General features: G+C 34.7%; 1 protein-coding gene across 1 annotated transcript; it reads right to left on the reverse strand.

The window, feature by feature from the left end:
• Positions 1-14,576: 14,576 nt before the first annotated feature.
• On the reverse strand, positions 14,577-26,578 carry Ilp3 (Insulin-like peptide 3). The gene is made up of 4 exons (XM_065348795.1): positions 26,410-26,578; positions 26,220-26,298; positions 23,897-24,065; positions 14,577-15,652 (listed from the first exon to the last, which is right to left on the reverse strand). The coding sequence occupies exons 1-4, from the start codon at positions 26,466-26,468 to the stop codon at positions 15,462-15,464; spliced, it is 498 nt and encodes a 165-aa protein (XP_065204867.1). The 5' UTR covers positions 26,469-26,578; the 3' UTR covers positions 14,577-15,461.
• Between the last annotated feature and the right edge of the window lie 381 nt (positions 26,579-26,959).

Consider the following 26,959-nt stretch of genomic DNA (forward strand, 5'->3'; position numbering starts at 1 on the left):
GCTCAGGGGATTCGAATCATATGAAAACAATACTAATATCACCAAAGTAATTGTTTTCAAAAATGGTAAAATTTGTGGTGGGGGGTCTGGGGGTCTGGAGGGGGTTAGATGAATGTAGCAGAAAATCTGACGTCATATTTGTACTCAGCGGTATCGAATCATGCGAAAACGACACTCTACTCATTAATGGTTATTTTCCCCCAAAACTCTCATTTTCAGAAAAGGGGAGGTTTCTCAAAAAGGGAGGGGTCTGGGGGTCTGAAACTTTCCACGCGTAAGTCTTTCGATGGTACCCACCTACCATACAAATTTCAACCCGAAACAACTTGCGTTGGATTGTTTCCCTAGTTGTCTGGTATTTGTAACCTAGGGGGGAGGTGGGTCCACTATAGCAGCGGGGGGGATGGAAAAATGCTCGTAATATAATTCGTTGGAAAATAAATTCAATTCTGAACAATTTATGTTAGATATTACAGATTTTTCTTCAACTTTGAAACTTTTCATTAAAAATGTGAAAACGTAAAATTGATGTTTTCTGGAGGGGTATTTACGACATTTGAGGGGGAAGGGTTGCTCCAAAACAAATTTTGATGAGCTCAAATTGTAGATCTGATGTCAAGGAACAATTTTTGTTCAATAATTTTTTTTGTACGACCCATAGATTAGGAGATACACGAATTTCAAATGTTGGGGGGTGGACCCTCGGAAAAGGGGGAGGGGGAAAAATAGGCATACAAGCTAAATTCATTCGCTCTAGTGTGTAGAACAAGAATCAATCATAAAATTGCTTTCAGCATGAATAGCGAGCGGATATGCAATTGAGACCTCACTAACATCATCTTGAAGACGAGTCGAAAATTTAAAAAAAAAAATTAAACCCCATTATGACTCATATTGGTCCATAGTAAATTTCCAGTTCAAGAGTCCATTATTATTACCATAGTTCATAGTAACGTGTCACTGCTAAAGATGGTTGAGTGAGTTGGCCAAGGCCAGCTTGGACCCATGAAATGGATAACCTGGTTCTCCATTGAGGCTGGTATTTGTATTCTAGGCAGTGTAGCCTTCAGCATAGTCTTCAATTTGGTGAATTCTACAATGTTAACAATCATAGAACCCAATTAACAGTCCTATGGAACGATTTATGTATATTATTATCCAGCTATGTTATTTTTTGACGAAGAAGTTGAAATAAAAGAAGTTATACGTATTCTCTCTCATTAATTCGATTTAACTCACCACATCTTCAATTTATTCGAAACAATGGCATAGAAACATGAATTGATTAATTACTCATTTATTTAATTGCAAATACATATTCTGAAGAATATTCAAATAATCATTTTTACTGATAACACGAATTTGCAGAAATATATTGAAACTTTTTCGCTCCAGAATCTGCACAACCTGTACAAGCGCATCCAACTCAAATTTGGCGAATGAAAACCATACTTACGCTTGCGGCCATTTATTATTCCTTAAGCAACTTTAGTTCTAGAAGACTCATTTCTGTAAGTAATTTGAGCATTGTTGTATTATCGTGTTTTTTATTTAATAATACAAGAAGATTTTTAATTTTGCTAAATTGTGTTATTTTCTGAATCATATTCGCGTCTCTACATTATACTTATTATCGCTTTGCGCCTCATTTTAAGATCTTCCGTTAAATTGTGAATCCCATCTGGATCTCGCATTCTGGTTGTGACGAATCGGCTCACGGGCAATGCCATGGGCAATCCCGTCCCCGGAGATCCAAAAGCCATTGATGAAATAATGGTGAAGGACGGATCTATCCTGTTGGCTGATCGTCAGATATCGAGAAACATAAAGGTTTCGGCCATTGTATCGAAATTCATGATTTAGGTCCGGATGTATAACGTTCGAATAAAAGATTCCCGCCTGCCTAAGTAGTGGCATTATCGTGTTAGGGCGGTAGCGAAAATTGCCAACTTGCATCTGCACATGATCAAAGCGTATAATTTCCCGACGTTCAGCTGGATCGTGTTGTTGTTCTTGAGCGGGAGCGGCGATTATAAAAAATTGAAAGAATTTGTTATTGTACGGAGAAATTCATCATTATAAAAGTTTTTGGGAAATGGTAATTGGTTAATCAGATCTTCGTCAAAGAGATAATCATCGAGATGATAGGTACCTTGTTCGATCGGATTTTCTGGGATATTATCATCGTCGCTGTCGCCAACAAAATTATCAACCGCATCACCTTCGTGTTCATCATCGTTATCGGTGTCGTTGTCTCCTTCGCCGTTGTTGTTGACTACATTTTCAATTACGTCAGCATCCTCATGAAATGTCCCACGGGGATTTGGATGGAAAGTGGGCTCAGTGGAGTAGCCCTTGGCCCAAATATCATACCATTAAAATTTTGATTCGCAGTTTTAAGTTGAGCTCTCTCTGTATAACTTGAATTTTCAAAAATTGCTACCCCGATGCTCAGGGTTTTCCCACGGTGTTGTCGTGGCAAAATTCTGATCCACGCGCTCGCACAAGGGACTTCTTTCATTTTCCCATTCGACTAAATTTTTCCAAATACATCTTTCGAGGATTATTCAAATAATTATCAAAAATGAAAAATTTGAGTCATCTTAGAAAATATAGGTAAAACAAAAAATGTGGTTGAAAATAAAATGAAACATGCCTCTTCTTCAAGCACGTGAGTCCAAAATTTCGCACGACAACACGGTGGGAAAAACCTGCGCGTCGGGATGGATTTCTAAATTCAAAACTATTTTGTGGGAGTTGAGCGCAAAACTGACAGCTAATATTTTAATTATGTGGTACTTGGGCCCAGCGCTACCACTGAGACCACTTTATGAGGTTACTAATTTTATTAGAAGTAATCTCACTGTAGAAGGCTATGTTGTATTATAAAAGGTACTTACGAATGACTACATAACAGTTAGGTTCGATAAAATCGTAGACCCAGTAGTGATGTTCGCAGTGGCCAATGTGTACGTGTGCATCATTAACATGGACGATGACTTGTGCATACATTTCTTAATTTAAATTGTCTATAAAAAAATAAATAAGTTATTCAGTAAAAAAAATGTTGATCAACATATGAATACAAAATCATGACAATTCATCGAACAACAATCAAAACACATCTAAAAAATTCTCATCTAAAAAAAAAAACATTTGTGTATTGATGAATATTTTACTAACCAATAATGCTTTCCATTTCCACATTTCTTCTGTCCTTGCCAGAGCCATACGTTGCATGGATTCTTCTTTTTCTTTCACCTGCGTTTTCAATTCCATGACCAACAGTTCTGACTGAAAATAATGAAAAATCATCAAAATCTTGAATAAACTACCAATTGTAATTTTTCAAGGAACAGACCGTATGATATGAAAGAATTGGAACGCAGTAAAATTAATTTTATCATGCAGAAAATCAGTAAGGTTACAACACTCATAATCTCTTGAGAACAACTTATCATGTAAAAATATATAATTAAAAAAATTAAACCAGTCGCTATAGTCATTCAAATTCAACTTATTCGTTTTACGTTATTTTGGCGAATTGGTAGGTGCTGCTTCAATCATTATTTGATTGTGTTGGAGGCAATTCAAAATAATTTGTGAAATTAAATTGAACAGATTGAGATCAACAGGTCCTGGCTGGAAATAACCGTGAATATCGGGTCACTAAGAGTTGCATATAACCTCACCATATCTTCAGGAAATATGGCAAATACAGTCCCTACAGGTATGCATAAATTAGGACCTTGATGGAAACAGCGAAGTTGATTTTCTGCAACTTATTATCCCTTATTCGAAGTTCGAATGGTACCGATGATTGATTTTAAATAATCTCGAGCCCTCAACATTATAATGTCTGGTCGGTAGCTCGAAATTGCAGTTATTGAAACCCCCTGGTTGGAAAATGAACTCGAGGTTTCTCATACGAGCTTTTCTTTGATCAAGCGCCAAAAATATGCCAATTTACAAAATCCTTACGTGAGCTCGTTAGAGCGGAAATTTCTGCGATGTATTAGAAACTGAGCTCAGCACTTACCTGCAGTAATCTCCTATTGCAGCTAGAAAATTGGGAATATTTTGATTATTGTTCTGATCCGCTACTCAATGAACGTTTTTTCCCATCAATTTTCCAATCTTATGCTATTAGTGATTTTGGAATCGACAGCATTAGCCACTCGTATTTCTGGTGGTTCAAGTTCAATGTGAGATTCATACACCGTTGAAAATCTCTTGAAATTTCTGTTCTAATGAGCATAATAATATTATAACCATGATGAATTTTGTGAATTTGCAATTTTTTGGTGCTTGATTTGAAAAATAAGCTATAATTTGATGAAATCAGCAAGTTCATTTTTCGATGGGTTTCAATCACAGCTTCCAGTTGACTTCCAGATTATTCTAATTCAGAGACTTGAAATTATATCGGTCAACCATCGATAATATTTGAACATTCAATAAGGGGTTATGAGCTTTAAAAGTTCAACTTCACCATTTTCATCAATATCATACTTTGTGCATACTGCATATGCGCGATGCACTGTGTACAAATTTTGGATGAAATTTTTTTCAGAACGTACATGGTTTGGGACAAAAATGCAATGAAACTAATTTGGGGGCTTGGCTCTACAGTTACCTACATCAAAATTCAGCCTCTCTTTTCCACGTAAGTGATATATTTATCAGCCGAAAGAAGAAAAAAAACATTCCTCGTTTTACTAAGCAATTTGTTAAATTAATAACACTACGTGGGGCCGATTTAACGCGAAATACATACTTTTTGAACTGGACTTAGTTATACTAGTCGTCCGTCTGTTTTCGATGAATGTTAACTTGGATAATGGTAAGATGGCTCGGTTAACTGTACGAAAATGCGATACCGGATGCGAAGTACTTTTTGCCGTTTCGCAACGTAACGAATACATGGGAACAGTACATACAAATTTGAAAAACTGTCACCGATTTAGATGGGGAAAAATACACCGCGACGAGAAGAAAATCCAAACGTTTACCGTCGAGTACAGTTTGTTCAAGATTTGGATATTGATGACATTTATAGCTATGTATCCTTCGTTTATAACCAAATCGATAGCGTTTTTTATCAGAAGTTTATTCTCTATTTGAGGCTTCGTTCGTTCGTTAATGCGGTAATAAAGTTACATTTTTATTGATTCATTTACGTATTTTAGGTACCTACATAATACTTACTTTGTCGATAAATTATTGCGATATGAAATCATCAAGTTTCGCACACCAGTTCAATTTTAGCTCTCAGTTTTGAGTTTTTCTCTCATACTAAAATTTAGAATTTTGAAATATGTATTTTCAAAAATTGTCACCTCGACGCTCAAGTTTTTCCCAGGGTGTTGTCGTGAAAAAATTCGGACCCACGCGCTTGCACAAGGTACCTATTTTATTTTCCCACTCATCTGAATTTTGTATCCCAACATCTTTCGAGGATTATTCAAACTTTCATCAAAAGTAATGAACTTGAATTATTTTCGAAAAATATATGAAAAATTTGGGGTTGGACGCGAAAATAAAACACGACTTATGATGAAATGCGTGGGTCAATATTTCCCCAATGACTATGCAGTGGGGAAAATTTGAGCGTGGTGTAGCGGTTTTTGAAAATTTTAGAGTGCAGAATTTTACTGTGGGAGTTGAACTAAAAACGGCTAGCTAAATTTTTAATGGCGTGGTGCTTGGGCCAAGCGTTACCACTGAGACCACTTCCCATCCTCTTATGAGGTCGAATTTCCAGATAAATGCTCTGCGGCTTTCTGCTCCCACCCTTCTTGGCAACAAATATATTAATTTTAAAACTTTCAATTACATTGTAAAACAAATTGAGTTAATTAAATTAATTCAAAAACAAATTCACCTGAATTAACTTAAAACTTATGCATTTCAAAAATGAGAATCTGAAATGAGTAAATCAAACTGTGAATTGCAATTGAATGAACTGAATAAAATTTCAATATAGGTAGGTTAATCAATTTGAATCGAAATGAAATTTTTCAAGAGTGAAACTAGGCCATGTTAATGCATAGTTTCAACACAATTTGTACACAATTATGATCAATATTTTGCCTACCTTTTTTCTGGAAGGAGCACATTTTTGGAAATTTCTCCTCCAAGGATTTGTTGAAAATGTGCTGGTCCCATATGACAAAAAAGTAGGCAATATATCTGACAGCAAAGGTGAACACAATGAATGGTAGATGATCAATAACAACAGGCCTTACATACTAGTATATCACATACTGTATTTCACTTCTTCTTCGAATACTATTTATGAAAATGAAAATAAAAAAAAGACAATCAACGCTCCTGGTTGGAAATATGAATCGTGAAAATTGAATCCGATTCACAACTGTAGCTGAATTGCAGCATCATGATTCAATTTTTTTGCTGTTTCAATTCCTGCAAAAATTACAAAAAAAAACTACCTACCTTAACCTCGGTTAGCTGCTTTTTGTGGCTGGTAGTCATAATTACAATGTTTCATATTTGTACTCGTAATGGAAGGGATTTATGCAGCAGAATATTTCGTTTGGTCGATAATTATGAAAACCAATGCAGTAATTTTTAATGATCTTCAAATTTTTCAACTTCATTTGTTGTTCGCGTATCTGTTTCTGCCTGGATATGGCGTACATGAAAATGATATAATAATCCCTTCTTTCCGAGAATCCGAAAAAAATACAAAAATATGTAAATATGTAATTATTTTTCAATTTACGTGATTGTCTAACTCGTTAAGGAACTTTTGTACCTTACTTGTGTACTCATACGGCCTTTTATATGCAACGTAAGACAATAAGCATCATTTTTTGAAGCGATTGCATTCGAAAATTCTGTGAAACTCTGATCATGTTTCTTGTGTCAACATTTTTCTGCGTCAAAAACCTGGTACCAGGGTACAAAAATATTAGTTTTCACGTTCCATTGCGGACTTGGAAAAATAATAAAATTTACTTACTTACGATTCAAAGCGCCAAAATTTTTATTTCTTCTATTTTTCCATTCGACTAAATTTTTCTCATTACAGCTTTCAAGGATTATTCAAATGTTTATCAAAAATGAAAAATTTGAATCATCTTTGAAAAATGTCCTTGAAAATGACATAAATCATGTCCCTTGTTCGAGCTTGTGGGTCAAATTATTTTCCTATGACAACACGGTGGGAAAAACCTGCGCGTCGGGGTAGATTTTCTAAATTCAAAACTATTTTGTGGGAGTTGAGCTCAAAACTGGCAGCTAAAATTTTAATGGTGTGGTACTTGGGCCAAGCGCTCCCACTGAGATTACTTTATGAGGTTCCTAGTTGATCGAATTTCCAGATAAATGCTATGTGGCTTTCTGCTCACTCCCTTCTCGACAACAAATTTATTCATTTGAAAACTTTCAATTCCCAATTAAGTATGCCAAGGCATAACTACGATTAAATTGTACCATCTCGAAATTGACCCACTTGAGTGGTGTGTTTTGTCGGGATACACGCGGAAATTAAAAGGAACAGCTCATCATTTGATATATGTATTTGAAACGAACATTTTTAAGCTCTGCAATTTTTGTAAGATTCATTGTTTTCTGTGACCATTTTGACTAAGAACAGCACTTCTTTGACAACTTTGAAAAAAAAATGCAGTGTTTAAAAAATAAAACAGTGTTCTTACGTTTGCTTGTACTCACTGTTTTATATGGAATGTTCTGACGTGTTTTTTCAGGGCCTGTTTTGTTCCAAACCTGGCAAATCCAACACATTATTGTCTTTTTACCATGGACGTGTCTTTCATGGCTACCCATAAGAAAACCGGTTCGGTTGGGGATTTTTTCTTGGAATCAGTCGAGTAGCATACTGATGAACACCAGAAATCTTGTCTTGTCAAGTTGTTTTCCAATCAGATAAACTACGCAATTGTTTCAAAATATGATTCGAATGAGTTCAATTTCTATCCTTGTTAGTATTTACAAGAACATTTTTGAACGATTGAAAAAAAAATTATTGCTTAAACATTTTGGAATCGGATGGTTACAATAGCTATTTCCTATTTATAAACTTCAGAAATGAAACGTAACTGTCAAAACGAACAATACTAGAATTAAATTGAATCAATTATTAAAGCTAGTGTCAAAACGTAAATTAAGTATTGATGCGGTTTACCATGTCTTAAATTAATTTTGTTATGAAGAAATAATATAGTGAACAAAAATTGAGTAAATTAAATTGAAATTAATTTAAATCAAAAGCAAATTTACCTGACTTGAATTTTTAAAAAAAATATATATTATATCAGATTTCCGTTCTATAAACTTTAGAAATGAAACGTAACTTAACAAAACGAACAATACTAAAATTAAATTGAATCAATTAAATCTAGTATAAAAACGTAAATTAAGTATTGATGTGGTTTGCTACATATTTTCTTAAAACTTTGTTATGAAGAAATATAGTGAACAAAAATGGAGTAAATTAAATTGAAATTAAATTTACCTGAGTTAAATTAAAAAAAAAAAAATATATCGAGCAACTGAATCTGAATTAAAAGTCATTTAAGTATTTTCATTTCAATTCAACAATTCAAAATCTAATTTAGTTTGATTTAATTCTTCCAATTGATCGATTGATTTTTTTATAAAAATGATTCGTTAAAAAATTGAAATAATTACATCTATCTAAATGAAATTCGATCAAGAGAATAATTGGGTATTTGAATCAAAATTAATTTAATATAATATGAAGATTAGATTGATTTTGAAAAATGAAGAATCGAATTACCTAATCAAATTTAAAAATCATTTACTGTACTGAATATCTATCTACTTATAAAATTAATTCAATAATTTTCATCTGAGTGATTTCATGATTTTCGAGCATATTGATAGACCAAAGGCTATAGGTGGATAAGTATGGTGAATTTGCCCCCGAGAGCTTCAGGGTTGATATTTGCATGGAAGGTTGGTACCCTTGAGCACCTTCCGTCACGAAAGTTTCAGACCCCCAGACCCCCCCGTTTTTGAGAAACCTCCCCTTTTCTAAAATTACAATAAAAAATTTTTTCTCAGCCCCATGTGAACCGATTTTTTTAATTTTTTGGTATGTTGTAAACATCCATAAGAGGCATCCCCACAAAAAATTTCAACCCCCTCCCCTCATATTTTCCCCTCAAAATGGCGTTTTTTAGTTTTGTTTGCCCGTTTTAGCAATGATCATGATTCGGCACAAAAATGCGAATAGCATTTTTAAATGTATTTTTGACTCCTACAAAACATATATTTTTTTCAAAAAAAATTTTTTGGTGGGCCGTGGTCAAAAATTGAAAAAACCAACAGAGGGGGTTAAAAATGGATTCTGGTGTAAATCATTGTTTTTGGTAAACAAGGTGTCGTTTCCATATGAATCGAACCCCCTCAACACGAATATGACGGCCAATTTTACGCTACCCTCATCCACACCCCTCCAGTGCCTTAGCCCCCACCTCAATTCCTACTACATATATTAAATATTGAGCTATTTTCATAATGTTGGTATTGTTTCCATATGAATCGAACCCTCCGAACACGAATAGGAATTCCAATTTTTTGCTACCCTCATCCACACCCCTCCCCAGTGCGTCTGCCCCCACCTCAATTTTCACCAAGTATATATTGAAAGTTCAGATATTTTCATAATGTTGGTGTCGGTTCTATATGAGTCGAACACCCCGAACACGAATATGAAGTCCAATTCAGCTCTACTCTCATCCATCGCCTTTCAGGCTACAGCCAGCTCGACAATTTTTATTATTTGAAATGCTAAACCTATTTTCATAACGCTGGGTATCATTTTGGCATGAATGGAAACCTCGAAACTTGAATGTTAAAGTTTGAACCTTGCGATGGTCATTGTTTTACGAGTTTTCAACCTTCGCGAAACATACTTTTAAAAGTAATAACAACCCGAGTAATTATTTGTAGAAGATTGATCAGAGTTGGTGAAAACATTTATGGATTAGGTGGTGGCGGAGGCACTGTATAGGGTTGTGGTTGAGGTTAGCATAAAATTGGACTTCATATTCGTATTCGGGGTGTTAGATTCATATGGAAACGACACCAACACTTTGAAAATATCTGAACTTTCAATATATAGTGAAAAATGAGTTGGGGGCAGACGCACCGGGGAGGGGTGTGGTTGAGGTTAGCATAAAATTGGACTTCATATTCGTATTCGGGGTGTTAGATTCATATGGAAACGACACCAACATTTTGAAAATATCTGAACTTTCAATATATAGTGAAAATTGAGTTGGGGGCAGACGCACTGGGGAAGGGTGTGGATGAGGGTAGCAAAAAATTGGAATTCATATTCGTGTTCGGAGGGTTCGATTCATATGGAAACAATACCAACATTATGAAAATAGCTCAATATTTAATATATGTAGTAGGAATTGAGGTGGGGGCTAAGGCACTGGAGGGGTGTGGATGAGGGTAGCGTAAAATTGGCCGTCATATTCGTGTTCAGGGGGTTCGATTCATTTGGAAACGACACCAATATTACGAAAATAGCTCAACTTTTGATATAGTAAAAATTGTGAAGGGGGCAGAGGCGCTGGAGGGGTGTGGATGAGGGTAGCATAAAATTGGCCGTCATATTCGTGTTCAGGGGGTTCGATTCATTTGGAAACTACACCCATATTACGAAAATAGCTCAACTTGTGATATAGTAAAAATTGAGAAGGGGGCAGAGGCGCTGGAGGGGTGTGGATGAGGGTAGCGTAAAATTGGCCGTCATATTCGTGTTGAGGGGGTTCGATTCATATGGAAACGACACCTTGTTTACCAAAAACAATGACTTACACCAGAATCCATTTTGAACCCCCTCTGTTGGTTTTTTCAATTTTTGACATTGGCCCACCAAAAATTTTTTTTTGAAAAAAATATATGTTTTGTAGGAGTCAAAAATACATTTAAAAATGCTATTCGCATTTTTGTGCCGAATCATGATCATTGCTAAAACGGGCAAACAAAACTAAAAAACGCCATTTTGAGGGGAAAATATGAGGGGAGGGGGTTGAAATTTTTTGTGGGGATGCCTCTTATGGATGTTTACAACATACCAAAAAATTAAAAAAATCGGTTCACATGGGGCTGAGAAAAAATTTTTTATTGTAATTTTAGAAAAGGGGAGGTTTCTCAAAAACGGGGGGGTCTGGGGGTCTGAAACTTTCGTGACGGAAGGTGCTCAAGGGTACCAACCTTCCATGCAAATATCAACCCTGAAGCTCTCGGGGGCAAATTCACCATACTTATCCACCTATAGCACTAGACGTTAAAGTGCACTAGTTTTTTTTTCCGGTGCAAAAACTCGGAAGCCGTCGGGTATTGTCGGAGGTACTTCGTTCAACTTGAATATTTATCATCGTCATCTTTCTTTCGGTTCTTTCCAGTGGCAGTTCCCAAGGTGCGATGACTTTATTATTTTATTTTTATCAATGATGATCTTCCCTTCCCTGACACTGGTTTTTCAAATTCAAATTTTTGATGCCAAGTATTTTTCCACAACTAAAGCATAATACTAATGATGTTCTAATGAACTTACTTGATAGTTGATGTTGATTGAAAACAGATTGAAAAACCAGTCACTGTAGAGGCGAAGATTATTGACATAATCACCGCGAACTGAGAAAGAAAATATGAAAAAACAGTAAACAAGTTGAATTAAGTAGATTATTACGTATTTCCGAGCTTTCAACAATTGTTTTCCAACTCATATATTCCAAATTTGCGTACATATGTGATATGATATGTTTCGTGGAGTATGTACAGTTGGTGAACGATAATTGTATCACCACTGTCAGGCTTAACTTTATTAAAAAACTACCTTGAAGTGAATGAAGTGATGATAATTGAACCATCTAACGATTAATATTATGGAAACTGCTGAATAAGTAGTACGTAATGGAAATTATATATTTTTCCATCTTTATAAAGCAGAACAGAGTTTGAGTTATCAATTACCACACTAGAAAAATAGAACAAGTCGAACGAAGTATTTCCGACTGTACCCGATGACTTCCGAGTTTTTGCACCGGAAAAAAAACTAGTGCACTTTAACGTCTAGTCCTATAACCTTTTGATTGTTTTTCGAATGATTTGGAAATGACATGCATACTACATAGTATTTAGACAATTTGTACACAATTATGATCAATATTTTGCCTACCTTTTTTCTGGAAGGGGCAAGTATTCAGAAAGTTCTCCTCTTAGGATTTCTTAAAAACCTGTGACCAAAAAGGTAGGCAATATATCTTACAGCGAAAGCGAACAAGGTGTTATTCCTATTGAAGAAAATCTTGGTTTGCTGGACCAAGATGGTGTGGGTCTTTCGGACAAGTAGCCACATTTGTAACATGCATACTTGATCAATGGCTTGAATCCAGGCGATCTGAATTGATAATGTACCAGGGACTGAAACCGTAGTATTCCATCTCTTCGGTACAATTTAAAGTTGGGTTCTTGATAAGAGATTAAATTCACTAGTTTCCGGAACAAATTTTTTCATAGCCGAAAGAAACCTACATCAAGAGGCTGTGCAATCGATGTGGTGCCTGCCGGAATTTTCAGAAATTCAACAGTTTTTCCGGGTGACAGCACGCCATCCATCCAGTACCCCCTTATTCTCATAAGTCGTCCATGAGTCCAGTAGAAGTGCCATCCTTCTCTGGTGTGAATTTTTATTTGATTCATAGCAAAATTTGAGCACTTGACGTGCATTAGGATGAGAAGTTTAGTGATTTAATTGGTTATTAAACTTTTCCGTTTTCATGTATAAGGTCAACAAGATGAGCAAAAAATATGATTTCTGATGATAATTCCAGATCCAGTCGATGGCAGTATTAATCAATTAGGTATCAAGCATGAACCTTCCGGCCAAAATTTTAGCTGCTCAAGTTCATGTGGTGGGGAGAAATGGTCATTTTTCGAATTCACCGAAAATATGAGAAAAAAGTAAAAAATTCTGTTTTCTGACCGGAAGGCCGGATCCGATCAATGGTAGTATGGGTCGATTTGGTATCTAGCACAGATCGTTTGTCCAAAATTTGAGCTCTGGAAGTGCATTAGATGAGCTGCTTCGACAGGTTTTTCATTTTTTTCCAATGACAGGCATAAAAAACCAGAAGGACAAAATATATGCTTTCTGATGTAAATTCCAGATCCGTCCGACGGTAGTATTATTCGATTAGGTATCAAGCATAAACCCTTCGGCCAAAATTTTAGCTGCTCAAATTCATGTGGTGGGGAGAAACGGCCATTTTTCGAATTCACCGAAAATATAAGTAAAAAAGTAAAAAATTCTGTTTTCTGACCGGAAGGCCGGATCCGGCCAATGGTGGTATGAGTCGATCAGGTATCTAAAACGCTACCTTTAGCCCAAATTTCAGCTCCTGAAGTTGATACGCGGAAGAGATGGATATTTGTAGTTTTTTCATATTTTGTGAGTTGAACAGCTTTTCCTGTGTACATAAAACTTCAAAAATTCGCCAAAAATCGAAAAACCAACTTGAGCAGCTGAAAATTGGGGGATGGGTGTTTTTTGAGGTCTTCTTTCCAACAGTCCAAGTTTCATTCAAATCGGAGATTCTCATGTGGAGGGCTTCCCTTGTAAGTAACGAGTGTTTGAAATTAATCTAAACGGTTGCGCAAAATCATGGAGCACAAGCTGCCGAACAATTACTCGAATATTTAGTCAAGAATAGTTATTTTTACCTTAGAATCGTCCTATTCAAACTTATCATGCAATATTACGAGTATTTAATTAATAAACAATAATCAATTATGAATTTTAGGTCGAAATAGTCGATGATAAAGGACAACCTAAAGTACCTATTTATGTAGAATTCGCTTGCATCATATAATTTTGTATGAAATTCAATCGTGCAAACAATGTAAGCACAAAATATATAGGTGCAAAGCGATCTATTCAAAATCTTCATTGTTTCTGTTGTTTTCGATGAAAAAACGAAATGTCTCGCCTTTTTTCTTTTATTAATACCTATTTAGGTAAGTACCTGTGAAAGATCTCGATCAAACTTCATTTGCGATTACGACTTACAAGTATGATTATCGAATTAAAATCAGTTTAAGAAAACATCACGTGAAAATATGCGATGTAGTATCGTATTAGGTACCATACATATCGAGAAAAGCCCACAAGACCTTGGAAAACAAACCTCTAGACGTTTATTTATCTAAATTCATGTGTTGTAATTTATCATATGTAGTACACATTGTGTACGAATAAATAATTGATTTTAATTTGAAATTATACCGTCGATGTTTATTAGATAAATCACGAGCTAAATTTTGTTTTGATAAATACCTGCACTAAATCTAATATGATTTTTACTCGTTCAATTTCTTCTTTCATAATACATATAAATAATTAGTCTCACATGTCTGAGCACCTGGTAGAATTTTCGACTAATAGGTATTATCAATGAGTCATTTTTGAAAATAAAAATCAATGACCCGTTTCAAAAGCAATAGTAATTTTGCGAGATAAGGAACAAATTTACAATAGTCCAGTAATGTACTTTGGAAAATGATGTTATATATTTCTAATTCGAAGTTGTTTCCATTAAGTACAAAATATGTCTTATGAATAAAAATCACAATCTTTATATGAAATTCAGATCAGAATGTCAAGGTTCTCTTTGAAACTTCAACTTTGATTTTCAAAATAAATCTATTCGAGTAAATTAAACTAAAATATTGATTTCGATACGTATATTAACGAGAAAAACACCAACTTACATAGCCTAAATTACGAAATCATAACATTTTTTCTGCACGCTTTTCGTTTATTGGTAAACTGATTACCTATTATGTCGAGTTAAAGTTATCGTTAAAAATAGTAGGTAATTTACAATAAATTTTCTTTGGTATTTCGGCGCTTCTAAGTATAGGTAAATACTTTGAGAGAAAAAAATTCGAGTAAATATCTCTTTACTTCCTACTTCCTACTTACACGTAGTACAATCAATCGCGCCATTTTTCTTTGCAAACCAACTACATATACACTTGTAATAATATGGCTTATCTGTTGGAACCTTTTCATGTCTGGTGATTACTTCTTACCTGTCAGATATCCAATCGATATAATGACTAGTACGAATCTATTTTTATATTTATCTAAATTAATACGCTAGAGTTGAATCGATAAACTCTATACCTATACACATTTAGCTAATTGTAGTTGACGGAAACATTCAACGAAAAAAATAATAATTATCACTAAATACATAATTAAAATTTCACAAAAAATTGGTCATTTACGAGTAAAAATTATTGTTTAAAATATGAACACATTGATTGAAAGAATTCTTAATTTATAAGGCAAAAGTTGAGAAGTCTGGCACCACAGTTTCTAGATTTGCAATTGTTATACATATCAAGTAAGAATTGCAATTCTAAAATCAAGAGGAGGGGGGTCCTGTTCCACAATATCCAGCCATTTCATCTATCGTGCAACCCTTCCGGCAACAATCTTCGTACGCACCTCGCCGATGTCTTTGGAGAGCTTCGCCTTTGAATATACTAGCGACGCTACGTTTTCTGCGAAGTGGTGTGTCGGTTCCCGATGGATCTGATTTTTCTGCTAAGGCAGCTGTAAGAAAAAAATATCTCGTGTGAGTCAATTTCATCCATAGGTACAAAAAAACTTAAAAATTAGGCTCAATGTTATCTATACAGGGTGTCTGGCTAGTGGATGTCAAAGCTTCAGATTTGGATACAACCGACCGGGTACGACTTGAAAAAAAAAGTTATGCGGACAAGTTGCTTATTTTTGAATTTGAAGGGGCAATCGAGGGTTGGAAAAAAATTGAGGAAAAACATATTTTTGACGTTGGGATGGGAATGGGTAGTACTTGAGAAAATAAAACAAATTTTGTTATTATGAATTTTTGCCTAACTTTGAAATTGAAGGGGCTAGAAACATGTTTTTTTTTAATTTGAGAAAAACGTGTTTTTGACTTTGGGAATGTGTAGTATGTACTTTGAAAAATAAACAAATTTTGTTATTATGAATTTTTGCCCAACTTTGAAATTGAAGGCGTCAGAAATGTTTGTTTTTCTTAAAATCACCCTTGAAATACTAGTGGAGTGGCAAATGAAAAAAAAACTGCATTTGATGAAAGAAGCGTGAATTTTGGTATGATGAATTTTTGAACCAAAATGAACTATGGAGCGTGCTCTACAAAGCAGGAGGGGTTATTTTTTGATCAAATTTTGTATAATGGTATATAAAAGGGGAGGGGCGGGGGTGGGGCGAGGAATGTAATCGATGAAATGGACCATTAAATATATTCCCATGACCAGAGAAGTACATATTTACAGAATTTCAGTTCCATAAGTGGGTTTTTCATCGACTCCACATTTTAGGGGTCTGCCCCCTTGAGGGGGTGGGAGGTATGCGATGATTCTGACACTTTTAGCGGAACATATCGATCAATATTGAACAGTGACTGGCTTAATATTCCAATTCTGATGGAATTTTGACCAGTATATTTTTTTTTTTGCAATTAGGGGTTGGTGGGGGCGCGTAAAGGGGAGAGTCATCATTTTTCGCGTTACGTAATGCTTTCAATAAATGTTTCTTACCAGTTTCAAGAAGAATTAGTATTTAGCTCACCGTTTCCACCATGTTTTGTCATTAAAGCGGCAATTTTGCGCGGTTTTCAAGTTTTAAGGTGCCACAGGGGGCAGAAGGGGGAGGGAACCAAAAAATGAACCACCAAAATTATTTGTACACTCTACTTAGTATATTTTCACAAAATAACATTTCCGAGTCTCAACGTCTTCCAGATCCACAATTTAGGGGGCTGAGCCCCACACAAGGGGGAGAGGGGGGACGATGGTTTCAATGGTGAAAATAGAAAGTGCTGATCAATATCTAACAGCAGACACCATAATATTGGATTTCTAATTAAAACTCTATCCACAGGAAAATTTTCAAAATTGTAAGCCCCACCCCCCTCGAAGGAGGGGGGATCTCGAGTGGCTCCCGGTCTTAACTCTTAAAAACTTCATGTTGGTTCAAAAATTCATCATACCAAAATTCACGCTTCTTTCATCAAATGCAGTTTTCTCCTGTATTTCAGCTGTTTGCCACTCCACTATACTTTTTTAAAAAAATGAAAATAGTTCTGACGCCTTCAATTTCAAAGTTGGGCAAAAATTCACAATAACAAAATTTGTTTATTCTTCGAAGTATGTACTACCCATTCTCAAAGTCAAAAACATGTTTTTCTCAAATTAAAAAAAAATATGTTTCTAGCCCCTTCAATTTCAAAGTTAGGCAAAAATTCATTCCAAACCTCGATTGCCCCTTCAAATTCAAAGATAGGCAACTTGTCCACAAAACTTTTTTTTTCAAGTCGTACCCGGTTATATCCAATTGCATCTATTTCACGTTGCCAACCTATATTTTTAATGAAAAACTTTCTTTGGGGTTCACGATATTTCTGGGCACCCTAGTACGTGCCTACGTGGGTATTTATTTACCCATTGTTATTTTTGACCCATGAGTGGAAAGAGCCTTGCAAGTAGGTATATCATTTGAGGCTCTAGAATGATACCTGTCTGGTAAATAAAATTACTTACATAGCAGGATTAACAAAATTTTCAACGATGAAAGTTGGCAATATCACGAAAGTTTGAGCTTTATTGATTGCAATTTTTCTATGCGATCTTATTAATTTTTATTATTAGACTAGGTATTACATATTATTATTAAGTATGCAATTACTTATTCCTGTAAGTATTTAACGAGCAGAGATATTTATTTCATTCAAGCCTAAAAAAGCATTACCTATGATAAAAAATGTTGATTTTTAAAAGGCTCGATACATGTTTTATTATTATTGGGCATTTGATTAATCATTTTCTTCATGTCTACGTCATTCGCATCCTAAATTCTCATTTAAATTCTAAACGTAGCGTTAAATGTTATTTTTCTGCGAATGTTTCATCTTCATTGATTGCAAGATGCTTATGATATCACAGCTGAGTGGTAACGACCGTTTAAATTTGTAAGATGTTTTGACTAAATTAGAATTCTCTTACAATTATAGTGCTTAGTGATTGTTTGTTAAGGGAAAAACTGAATTTTAAATCCGTTATTAACTTGAACAAACTGGTTCTTTTTTATAAGGTAACTAATCAGAATAAAAAATAATGATAATAATGTACCTACTTATCCTCAACTTTTGTCAATTCTTCACTTCTATCTTTGATAGTGAAGCTAGTGAAGCTTTTGACGTGGTGAAAATTTAACGAATTAAAATTGAAGTTCATTTTGATAATGTGATTTCTGACTCGCAAATGAATTTCAAATTAACACGTAGGTATAAGCACGATATTTCAATGAATGAACTTTGTTTTCGTTTTCTTTTTTTTATTTCAATTTATTTTAAATTCGTCAATTGTTGTTAAAATTTTTTGAATTTTTTCGATAGCGGGAGCTTTACAATCAGGGTAACCTCTAAACGAATTTTGAATCGGTTGTAAACAAAGGTGCTTTCAAATTACAAAATGAAAGATTAAAAAAAATGAGAAACACTAGATACAGGAGAGAAAACACTCATACAGTTATCACGTGAAAATGTCTTACCAATTATTTTTATCTTTCTGCGATCTCGTACAAATTTTGTACCTACCTATATTTCAACAACGTTGTACTTTTGCGCCATTTTATTTTATAACAATGTATAGGTAGTACTTGACTTACGCACCTCTTGTAAGGAAACTAATTCCATCAATTCTCATCCGCTTTATTTTTCTTCCAATATTTTTGTTTTATTTCTCAGCTTATTAGGCATATCTACTTATGGTGTCTGGTGAGTGGATGTCAAAACTTCGCTTATTTCTTAATCTACGAGTAAATCGTGATTAAAATTTCACAATAAACGAATTAATGGCCCTTGGCAATTTTTTTTTTTTGAAGGCGGTTCATTTCGTTCATTTAAAATTTTCTGCATTTTAACTTCTTTATTTTACTTTGTACAGAGGTAGATCGAAAGAGCAAGCAAAAATTCATCACCTGTCAAAATTTTAAAAGCTAAAGTGCTTTTTTCGATTTTTGGTGAATTTTTGAAAATCAAATTCAGGCCAAAAATGAGGGAAAAATTCAAAATTTTACCAAATTAATCTAGAAAGCTGAAATTTGGGATATACTCTATTTTCGACCTACCAAATCGATTGGAAACTGTTTCAATCCGTTTTAATCAGTTCTGGAGCCTCCAGTAGATTTTTGAGACTTGAAATTCCCACAAAATTTCATCAAATGGAGTTGGGAAGTCGAAATTCATTCTGCAAACTAATTTCATGACGGTACGAAGTCGATTTCAGATGAATTTCGAGTCGTTCTGGAGCCTCCGGCTACTTTTTGGGGATTGCTGGAGCCTCCAATAGATTTTTGAAACTTGAAATTTCAACATACATAATTTCATCAAATGGAGATGGAAAGCCAAACGAATTCAGGTGGGCTCGAGTCATTTTGGAGCTTCCAGCGACTTTTTGAAAATTATGGAGTCTTCAGCAGATTTTTAAAACTTGATATTTTCACAACAATTTATAAAATTGAGTTAGAAAGTCAAAGTTTGCTCTGTAAATTAATTTCAATACTATATGAAGTCAACACTGCAGGTGGTTTCAAGTGATTTTGGAACTTCCAGCTACTTTTTGGGAATTTAAATTTTCCAAAAAACGATTTAAAACATGTTCAATTGATCTTAATCTCGCGTGCTCGAGATCAGTGCTTGCTATAATGACCTTCATGACCGATAAATTAACTACTACCCTCTATAATTTTTTTAAATTGGTGTTTTCCAATTTGAAGCATATTTTCGTGCATCGATTTCCGTAGGTACTTGAAAATTTAAAAAATGCACCTCCCCCCTCCCCCCTCCACTTGAAGTAGAAAGACGATATTCAGTTGGCACCTTATTTATTTGGCATTATTCCGAAGTGGATTGCAGGCAGTTTTGAGCCATTTTGCAGCCGCTTGCGTCTTTTTGGAAACTTCAAATATGCTACAAAATTTACTTTATAGAATACATTTTGGTTTTCCAACTTCATTTTGATGATATTTTGTGGGAATTTCAAGTTTCAAAAATCTACTGGAGGCTCCAGTAATTCGCAAAAAAGTCGCTGGAGGCTCCAAAACGACTTTGTAGCGTCATGAAATTAATTTTCAGAATAAATTTTGGGTTTCCAACCGCATTTGATGAAATTTTGTGGGAATTTCAAGTTTCAAAAATCTACTGGAGGCTCCAGAACTGCTCAAAACGATTTGAAACAGTTTTCAATCGATTTGGAAGGTCGAAAATAAGTCATATCACAAATTACAGGTTTCTAGGTCAATTTGGTAAAATTTTGATTGTTTTCCCTCATTTTTGGCCTAAGGGTCGATTCATGTCAATTCGACCAAAAACTGTGATTTTGAAAGTCGTGTCTTTCGATTTCACTCAATTTTTTTACAATGTCTACCCACCCAATAAGTAAGAAACCCGTGACCAGTTTGGTCCCAGCATCGTCAGAAAAAGGGTGAGGGGTGGGGGGCATCAATTATTTTTACACTGTCTCGAGTTACTCAACTTCAGCAGCGCATTACTCCAAAGCTATGATATTTTGATCAAAACTGATTTCACAGTTCGAAAGGGCATTGCATATTAAACTTTTCAAGTATTCTAAATTTTCAAAAGTTGAAAGTTGAACTTTCAAATTGAAAGTTTGAATTTCAAAATGGTGCTGTAAGTGGGAGCTACCATTTAAAATTCTGAAAAAATTTCCATAGATGTATCTTTTGATGGTTTCTCGAAATATTCAATTTTCGTAATGTGATCTTTCAATGAAGAGGGAGCACCCCCTCACCCAAATTTGAGCAAAACATTAAAAAAAAATCTGGGGCATGTAATATACCGAATTGTGTGTTTTTGGTGACGCTGAACACGAATATGACGTAAAATGTTTGATTGGACCTCATCTACGGCCCCCAGCACCTCCCCAAATGGAGTAAAAGTTCAAAAAAATGTTTTGTTTGTGCGACACATGAAATAGTATGTTTTCGATGACGCTGAATACGAATATAACGTCATACTTCTGATTGGACCCCATCCACGCTCCTCAGTTGGACTTTTACCTGTTTAAGGAGGTTCTGGAAGTCATGGGTGAGGTCAATTTGAAAAACTAAGGATATATTCGTGTTCAGCGATATCGAAAACATACTATTTCATGTGTCACACGAATTAAACCATTTTTTTGACTTCAAGCCCCTTTGGAGAGGTTCTGGGGGGCGTGCTTGATCATTATTATGCGGGCCCCTCTACTATGAACTTGAATAACTTTTGAACGATAAAAACTGCAGTCCTCAGTAAATCACTATAGGTATTAGAGAAAATAGAATTCCGAATGGTTTTCTTTTGAAACACTCATGTTGTTATGCACTCAGACTCACTGAAAACTATAAGTGAAAATTTCCAATAAACTCAATTCTAAATTGACATAATCATACAAAACGCATAAATGCTACTTCAAAAAATAGCTGGATACTCTTCTTTCCTTTTATTTATTCGGTCAGTTAAGAAATATTTATTTCGATTGTTGAAGTAAAAAAATTGTCAAAAAATTACCAAATGTAATATTATTATTTATCCGGTTTAGTTTTACGTTTATCATTCAACGCGTATACGAGTATAACCGCTGTTAGCCTTTTAATATTTAAAACCTTCGGTACATCGTAAGTTAACCTCTGAAGCTGACTTATTATGATTGAAAGAATAAATGAAAAAAATAAAATAAAAAAAACTTGCATTTACATACATCGCGTTGATTTTATATCTTCGCTAGAACATGCGAAGGCTTTTGTTCAACTAATCATATTGTCCTATCTCATCGTCATGCCCTGATATCCCACTTATCCATTTTTATCAACTCGTTCACATGCTACACATGATATTTAAATTTTCTTAATAAAATCATTTTATACTTATCCTGCGAATCCCCAGTGCTTTATTTATGTACTCGTAGGTATATTTTTCTCTATTTTAAGCAAAGTCGAATAGGTATACCAACTTCAGAGCAAGTTGTACCATTAATTGTGTGATATTGCGATGTGGGTATTAGAAAAAAAACATTTGCCAAACGTGACTTGGAAAGATGCACCTCAGTTCGCGGTGTGGGATTAGATACCGATTTGGTTTTAAAAACTCACCCAGGGTGTTTTGATGTTTGTGAATAGAAAAGAGTATCACTGAACCCATTAGAAATAACTAAAGGCTCCTCTGAACATCCTGTCTCGCAAGGATGAAGATATCTAAGACCACCCGTTAGCCTTTTAAGGACGAAACGACTAGCATGTAGGGTACTATTAATATACCGAGTATTTGAGTGATCATCCTATGTATTATCTAGCTGTTGCAAAAGCATGTCCATATCTACATGTACGAATTAGCATTTTAGTGGTTCTGCTTCTGATAACGGATGTTTATCACGCGGTATGCGAAAAATTATCGTTCACTTTTTTTTTATTTTTCTCGCGATTCTCATTTCTACGTAGTAATAGAGCTGGCAAATAGCGGGTTTAAAAAGGAAAAAAATTGGCACATCAATTTTTTCTTCGGGAATGTGTTCAGATGAATCCCCTGAACTACCAAAAACAACACGCACCTTCTACCCCTACAGCTAACTTTTTTAGGTGGCTAAAACCGGTTCCAATTCACGTTTTTTGCAATTTACTCAGAAAATATTAGGTTTACGATAAAAAGTACCATGACAAAAAATGTTCCCCTTCAAATTCTCGACAATTTGATTTTACGCTCGATACCCATCCCTCAAAAAGGGTGTCTGAAAAAAGGGGTGGAAAAAGTAGGTGTTTAACAAAAGGTCAGTTCAATAAATTGATCAAAGTTACCACTTTATATCATTCGTTTTCGCTCAAATTTTTTTTACAAAGTCTACTCACTCAACTATCAATTACGCCACCATTGATTGGTATTCAAACCCCCCCTGCGGGGGGTTTGAAGACCAATCAATGGTGGCGTAATTGATAGTTGAGTGAGTAGACTTTGTAAAAAAAATTTGAGCGAAAACGAATGATATAAAGTGGTAACTTTGATCAATTTATTGAACTGACCTTTTTTTAAACATCTACTCTTTCCACCCCTTTTTTCAGACACCCTTTTTGAGGGATGGGTATCGAGCGTAAAATCAAATTGTCGAGAATTTGAAGGGGAACATTTTTTGTCATGGTACTTTTTATCGTAAACCTAATATTTTCTGAGTAAATTGCAAAAAACGTGAATTGGAACCGGTTTTAGCCACCTAAAAAAGTTAGCTGTAGGGGTAGAAGGTGCGTGTTGTTTTTGGTAGTTCAGGGGGTTCATCTGAACACATGACCGAAGAAAAAATTTATGTGCCAATTTTTTCCTTTTTAAACCCGCTATTTGCCCGCTCTAATAGGCGATTTAAGGGATAAATGTGTAATGTCGCATACTGACTGGTTCATCATGTACATAAATAGCAATAAAGGCTTGAAACGTAGGCAGTTGAGTGTTAATTTCGAGGAAATGATAAGGAAAAAAAATCTGCCAGTATCAGGAAAAAAAGTTTGACCCCACGGTAAAACACAAGGTACATTTGAGCTTCTGGTTGGGTGAGAAAGTAGGTTTGATTATTGAAAAATGATTATGCTTCATTAATAGTTCAGTGCATAACTCTTTAGCCAACGAGTGGGGCTAATAGATATAGAGATACGTTTACAGTGTACATCGTAAGTGCAGTTTTAATAGCAGGGTGAATAAACTCCACCCATTTTACTAATTCAACACTATAATTTGTATTTTAAAATTACCTGTTTTGAGTGCCATTTGGTTGTACATTCCATCACAGACCATAGTTAATATATTTACTAAGTTTCTGCCACAGTATCTTTGAAGTGGGCCCGATTCCTTATGCGAGGATACGTATTCTGTCGCGATTACCATTAAGGCGATAATTGTCAAGTCTCTTCGTAATATCATCTGTAATGTAACGAATTCACAAAAAATTTAAATTTACCCTTACTTGAACGAATCTCTTACATGTTCGTAAGCACTACAGTAACTCGAAAATGGTTATACTCGTATTAATAATACAGATAGGTATTCATTACGAGTTGCAGTTGTGCAAATTACATATTTTATATAAAAAAAGGTAAAAATGAGTACGTAAGAAAAATATACATATACGAAAAATTAATTCTCAAAACTATCCACCTATAAATCAAATAATCTCATAGACATGTTGGCGTTATTTTATTCCATTGGCGATGATATGTACCTGGTGTTTTAGTTCAAAAATAAATTTATCTCAAGTTATTATAGGTACAGTATTTTTTTCTTCGGTGATATCGACGAATATGAGAAGATTGAGAAAATGAATCAGTAATTTTATTCATAAATAAATGATCAAAATGCGATAAAAAGCTCACAGACATGCACAATTATAAACAAACAATAAATCGTAATGCATAATTATACGAAGAAATTAATATTTTATTGACATTTAAAATTCATTTATCACACAACACGTTTCGAGCTCGGTCAGTTAATAATAATCTAATTATTACTTTTCACTGTATAAGTTACAACAAAACAATAAGGGCAGAAATTTTAAAACAAATTTTAAAGTATAACTGTAGGTACGAACTTGAATAGATAGCCATGTATCCGAATAAATGTGAAGATATTGAATCTACCTACAATTACTTTGTACTTGAGTAGAAATAATGAGTAATTCAGCATTTTTTACAATTTTCACTCCACTTATTTTATGGCGAATACAGTTTTTGCTTTTTAAACGAGTAAAAATGCTGAATTATATAGGTATTTATGCAATTAGCATATTAATTCAATAATTTCAAACATGACTATCAAAAATACTAGGATAGGAAACTAAGTAATTTTGATTATTTTCCTCGGTATCCACCAAAACCTGAGAATTCAAAAATATTCATCTTCTCTAATGTATTTTAGGTAACTCACAAGGGAACCTCTTGAGGTACAGGGCCGCGATTTTTGGAAAGAGCATGTTCTAAAACACCCAAATCCAAATTTTAAGCTGCCCAAGTTCATTTTTCGATTTTTGGCGAATTTTTGAAAATCCAAAATTGACTATTTTGGTGATTTATGCTTTTTTTTCAAAAAGTACGCAGGTACTTGATCAGTAAAAATGTTCAAAAGAAGTCCTAAAACTGATATTAACCGCTCAAATCTAAATTTCGCCATTTCCAGCTATTCTGGAGGCTCCAGCGCGATTTTTCAATTTGCTCCAGAAGGCGTGAATATGAAGTTGGTCAGCTAAAAATCGAGTTGTGTGTTATACTCGATCTGTTTAACGAGTTTATCCACATTTGAGTCGATTCTGGAGCGGACACCTCAAGAGTGGTTTTTTGACCAGCTTTTTTTCAAAATAAAAATATTCAAAAATCAAAAATTTCCCGTTTGCGAGAAAATTGTTGAAATTTGCGCGAATCGCAGTATTTCTTCATTAATTAACCACAGGAGAGCGAATTTCGCCATTTCCAGCCTTTCTTGGGCCTCCCTTCAATTTTTGGATATTTTTATTATGAAAAAAGCTGGTCAAAAAACCACTCTTGAGGTGTCCGCTCCAGAATCGACTCAAATGTGGATAAACTCGTTAAACAGATCGAGTATAACACACAACTCGATTTTTAGCTGACCAACTTCATATTCACGCCTTCTGGAGCAAATTGAAAAATCTGGAGGAATTGAAAAATCGCACTGGAGGCTTCAGAATGGCTAGAAATGGCGAAATTTGGATTTGGAAGGTTAACATCAGTTTTAGGACTTATTTTGAACATTTTTACTGATCAAGTACGTACTTTAAAAAAAAAAAACATAAATCACCAAAATAGTCAATTTTGGATTTTCAAAAATTCGCCAAAAATCGAAAAATGAACTTGGGCAGCCGAAAATTTGGATTTGGGGGATTTAGAACATGCTCTTTCCAAAAATCGCGGTCTCGTTCAAATCGGAGGCGCACACCTCAAGAGGTTCTCTTGTTAGTTCTGAGTAAAAAATTTACATAGGTACATGCTTACAATAATTATACGGAGAGAAACAATAATGATGAAATTATTTTTATATTATTTAAAAAGTATTTTAAAAATTTACCATATTATGTAAATGCAAGGTTGCGCACGAAGTAGTCCGGTTGGCTGCAGCGTATTGTTTATAATCAGCTGAACGGCGTCTAGGATGATCGAATTATGGATTTATAATCAGATTAGCGAATACGCGCAAACCACCCACAAATGTTGACATTCTACATTTCTACGAGGCTATTTATAATACATGTACGAACCTTACACTCAATAGTCTGCACTGTCCATCGATGGTGATAAAGACGAACCGCGCAAACATAAACAACTACACCTCTTTAAATAGGTGTACATCGGGCTGTCACAATTGATTTGATGAAACTAACTGAAGATCAATTCGTTTATCGTACGAACTAGGTTTCACGCTTCGTACAACCGTCTCGCAATGATATTGAAACGGAGGAAAGTCGTTCACGAATGATTCGCGCGCACAAGATGTGTTCCGTTGCACTTTACTCTTCCGCGGTTGCATTATCAAGAAAACCTCCAGATAATGTGGGAAGAGATATGGACCATCATTCGTTATTCGTCCGCCGGTTAAAATGGCTACCGAAAGGCGCTCATTTCTTTTAGGCATGAAAGTATTTTCTAATTAGTTTGATAACAAGTGTTTCAAATCGGCGGATCGTTTTGTACATGTAAAGGTGTAAACGCGTGAGATAAAATTGATAATTAGCTCGAATTCTTACGTTTTAATATTTTTAACATGCAAATTGAAAATCTTACAACAAAAACAATTTTTTGCCTTTTTTG

Source organism: Planococcus citri, chromosome 2, assembly GCF_950023065.1.
Source record: "Planococcus citri chromosome 2, ihPlaCitr1.1, whole genome shotgun sequence".
NCBI classification, from domain to species: domain Eukaryota; kingdom Metazoa; phylum Arthropoda; class Insecta; order Hemiptera; family Pseudococcidae; genus Planococcus; species Planococcus citri.

What these genes read in the sequence shown, in the direction of transcription:
- Ilp3 (XM_065348795.1), bottom strand. Translation starts at nt 26,468, where the DNA reads ATGTTTGCGCGGTTCGTCTTTATCACCATCGATGGACAGTGCAGACTA. An exon ending in TGCAGACTATTGAGTGTAAG is followed by an intron (nt 26,299 to 26,409) that starts GTTCGTACATGT and finishes CGATCATCCTAG; the next exon opens with ACGCCGTTCAGCTGATTATA. An exon ending in CCAAATGGCACTCAAAACAG is followed by an intron (nt 15,653 to 23,896) that starts GTAATTTTAAAA and finishes TTTTTCTTACAG; the next exon opens with CTGCCTTAGCAGAAAAATCA.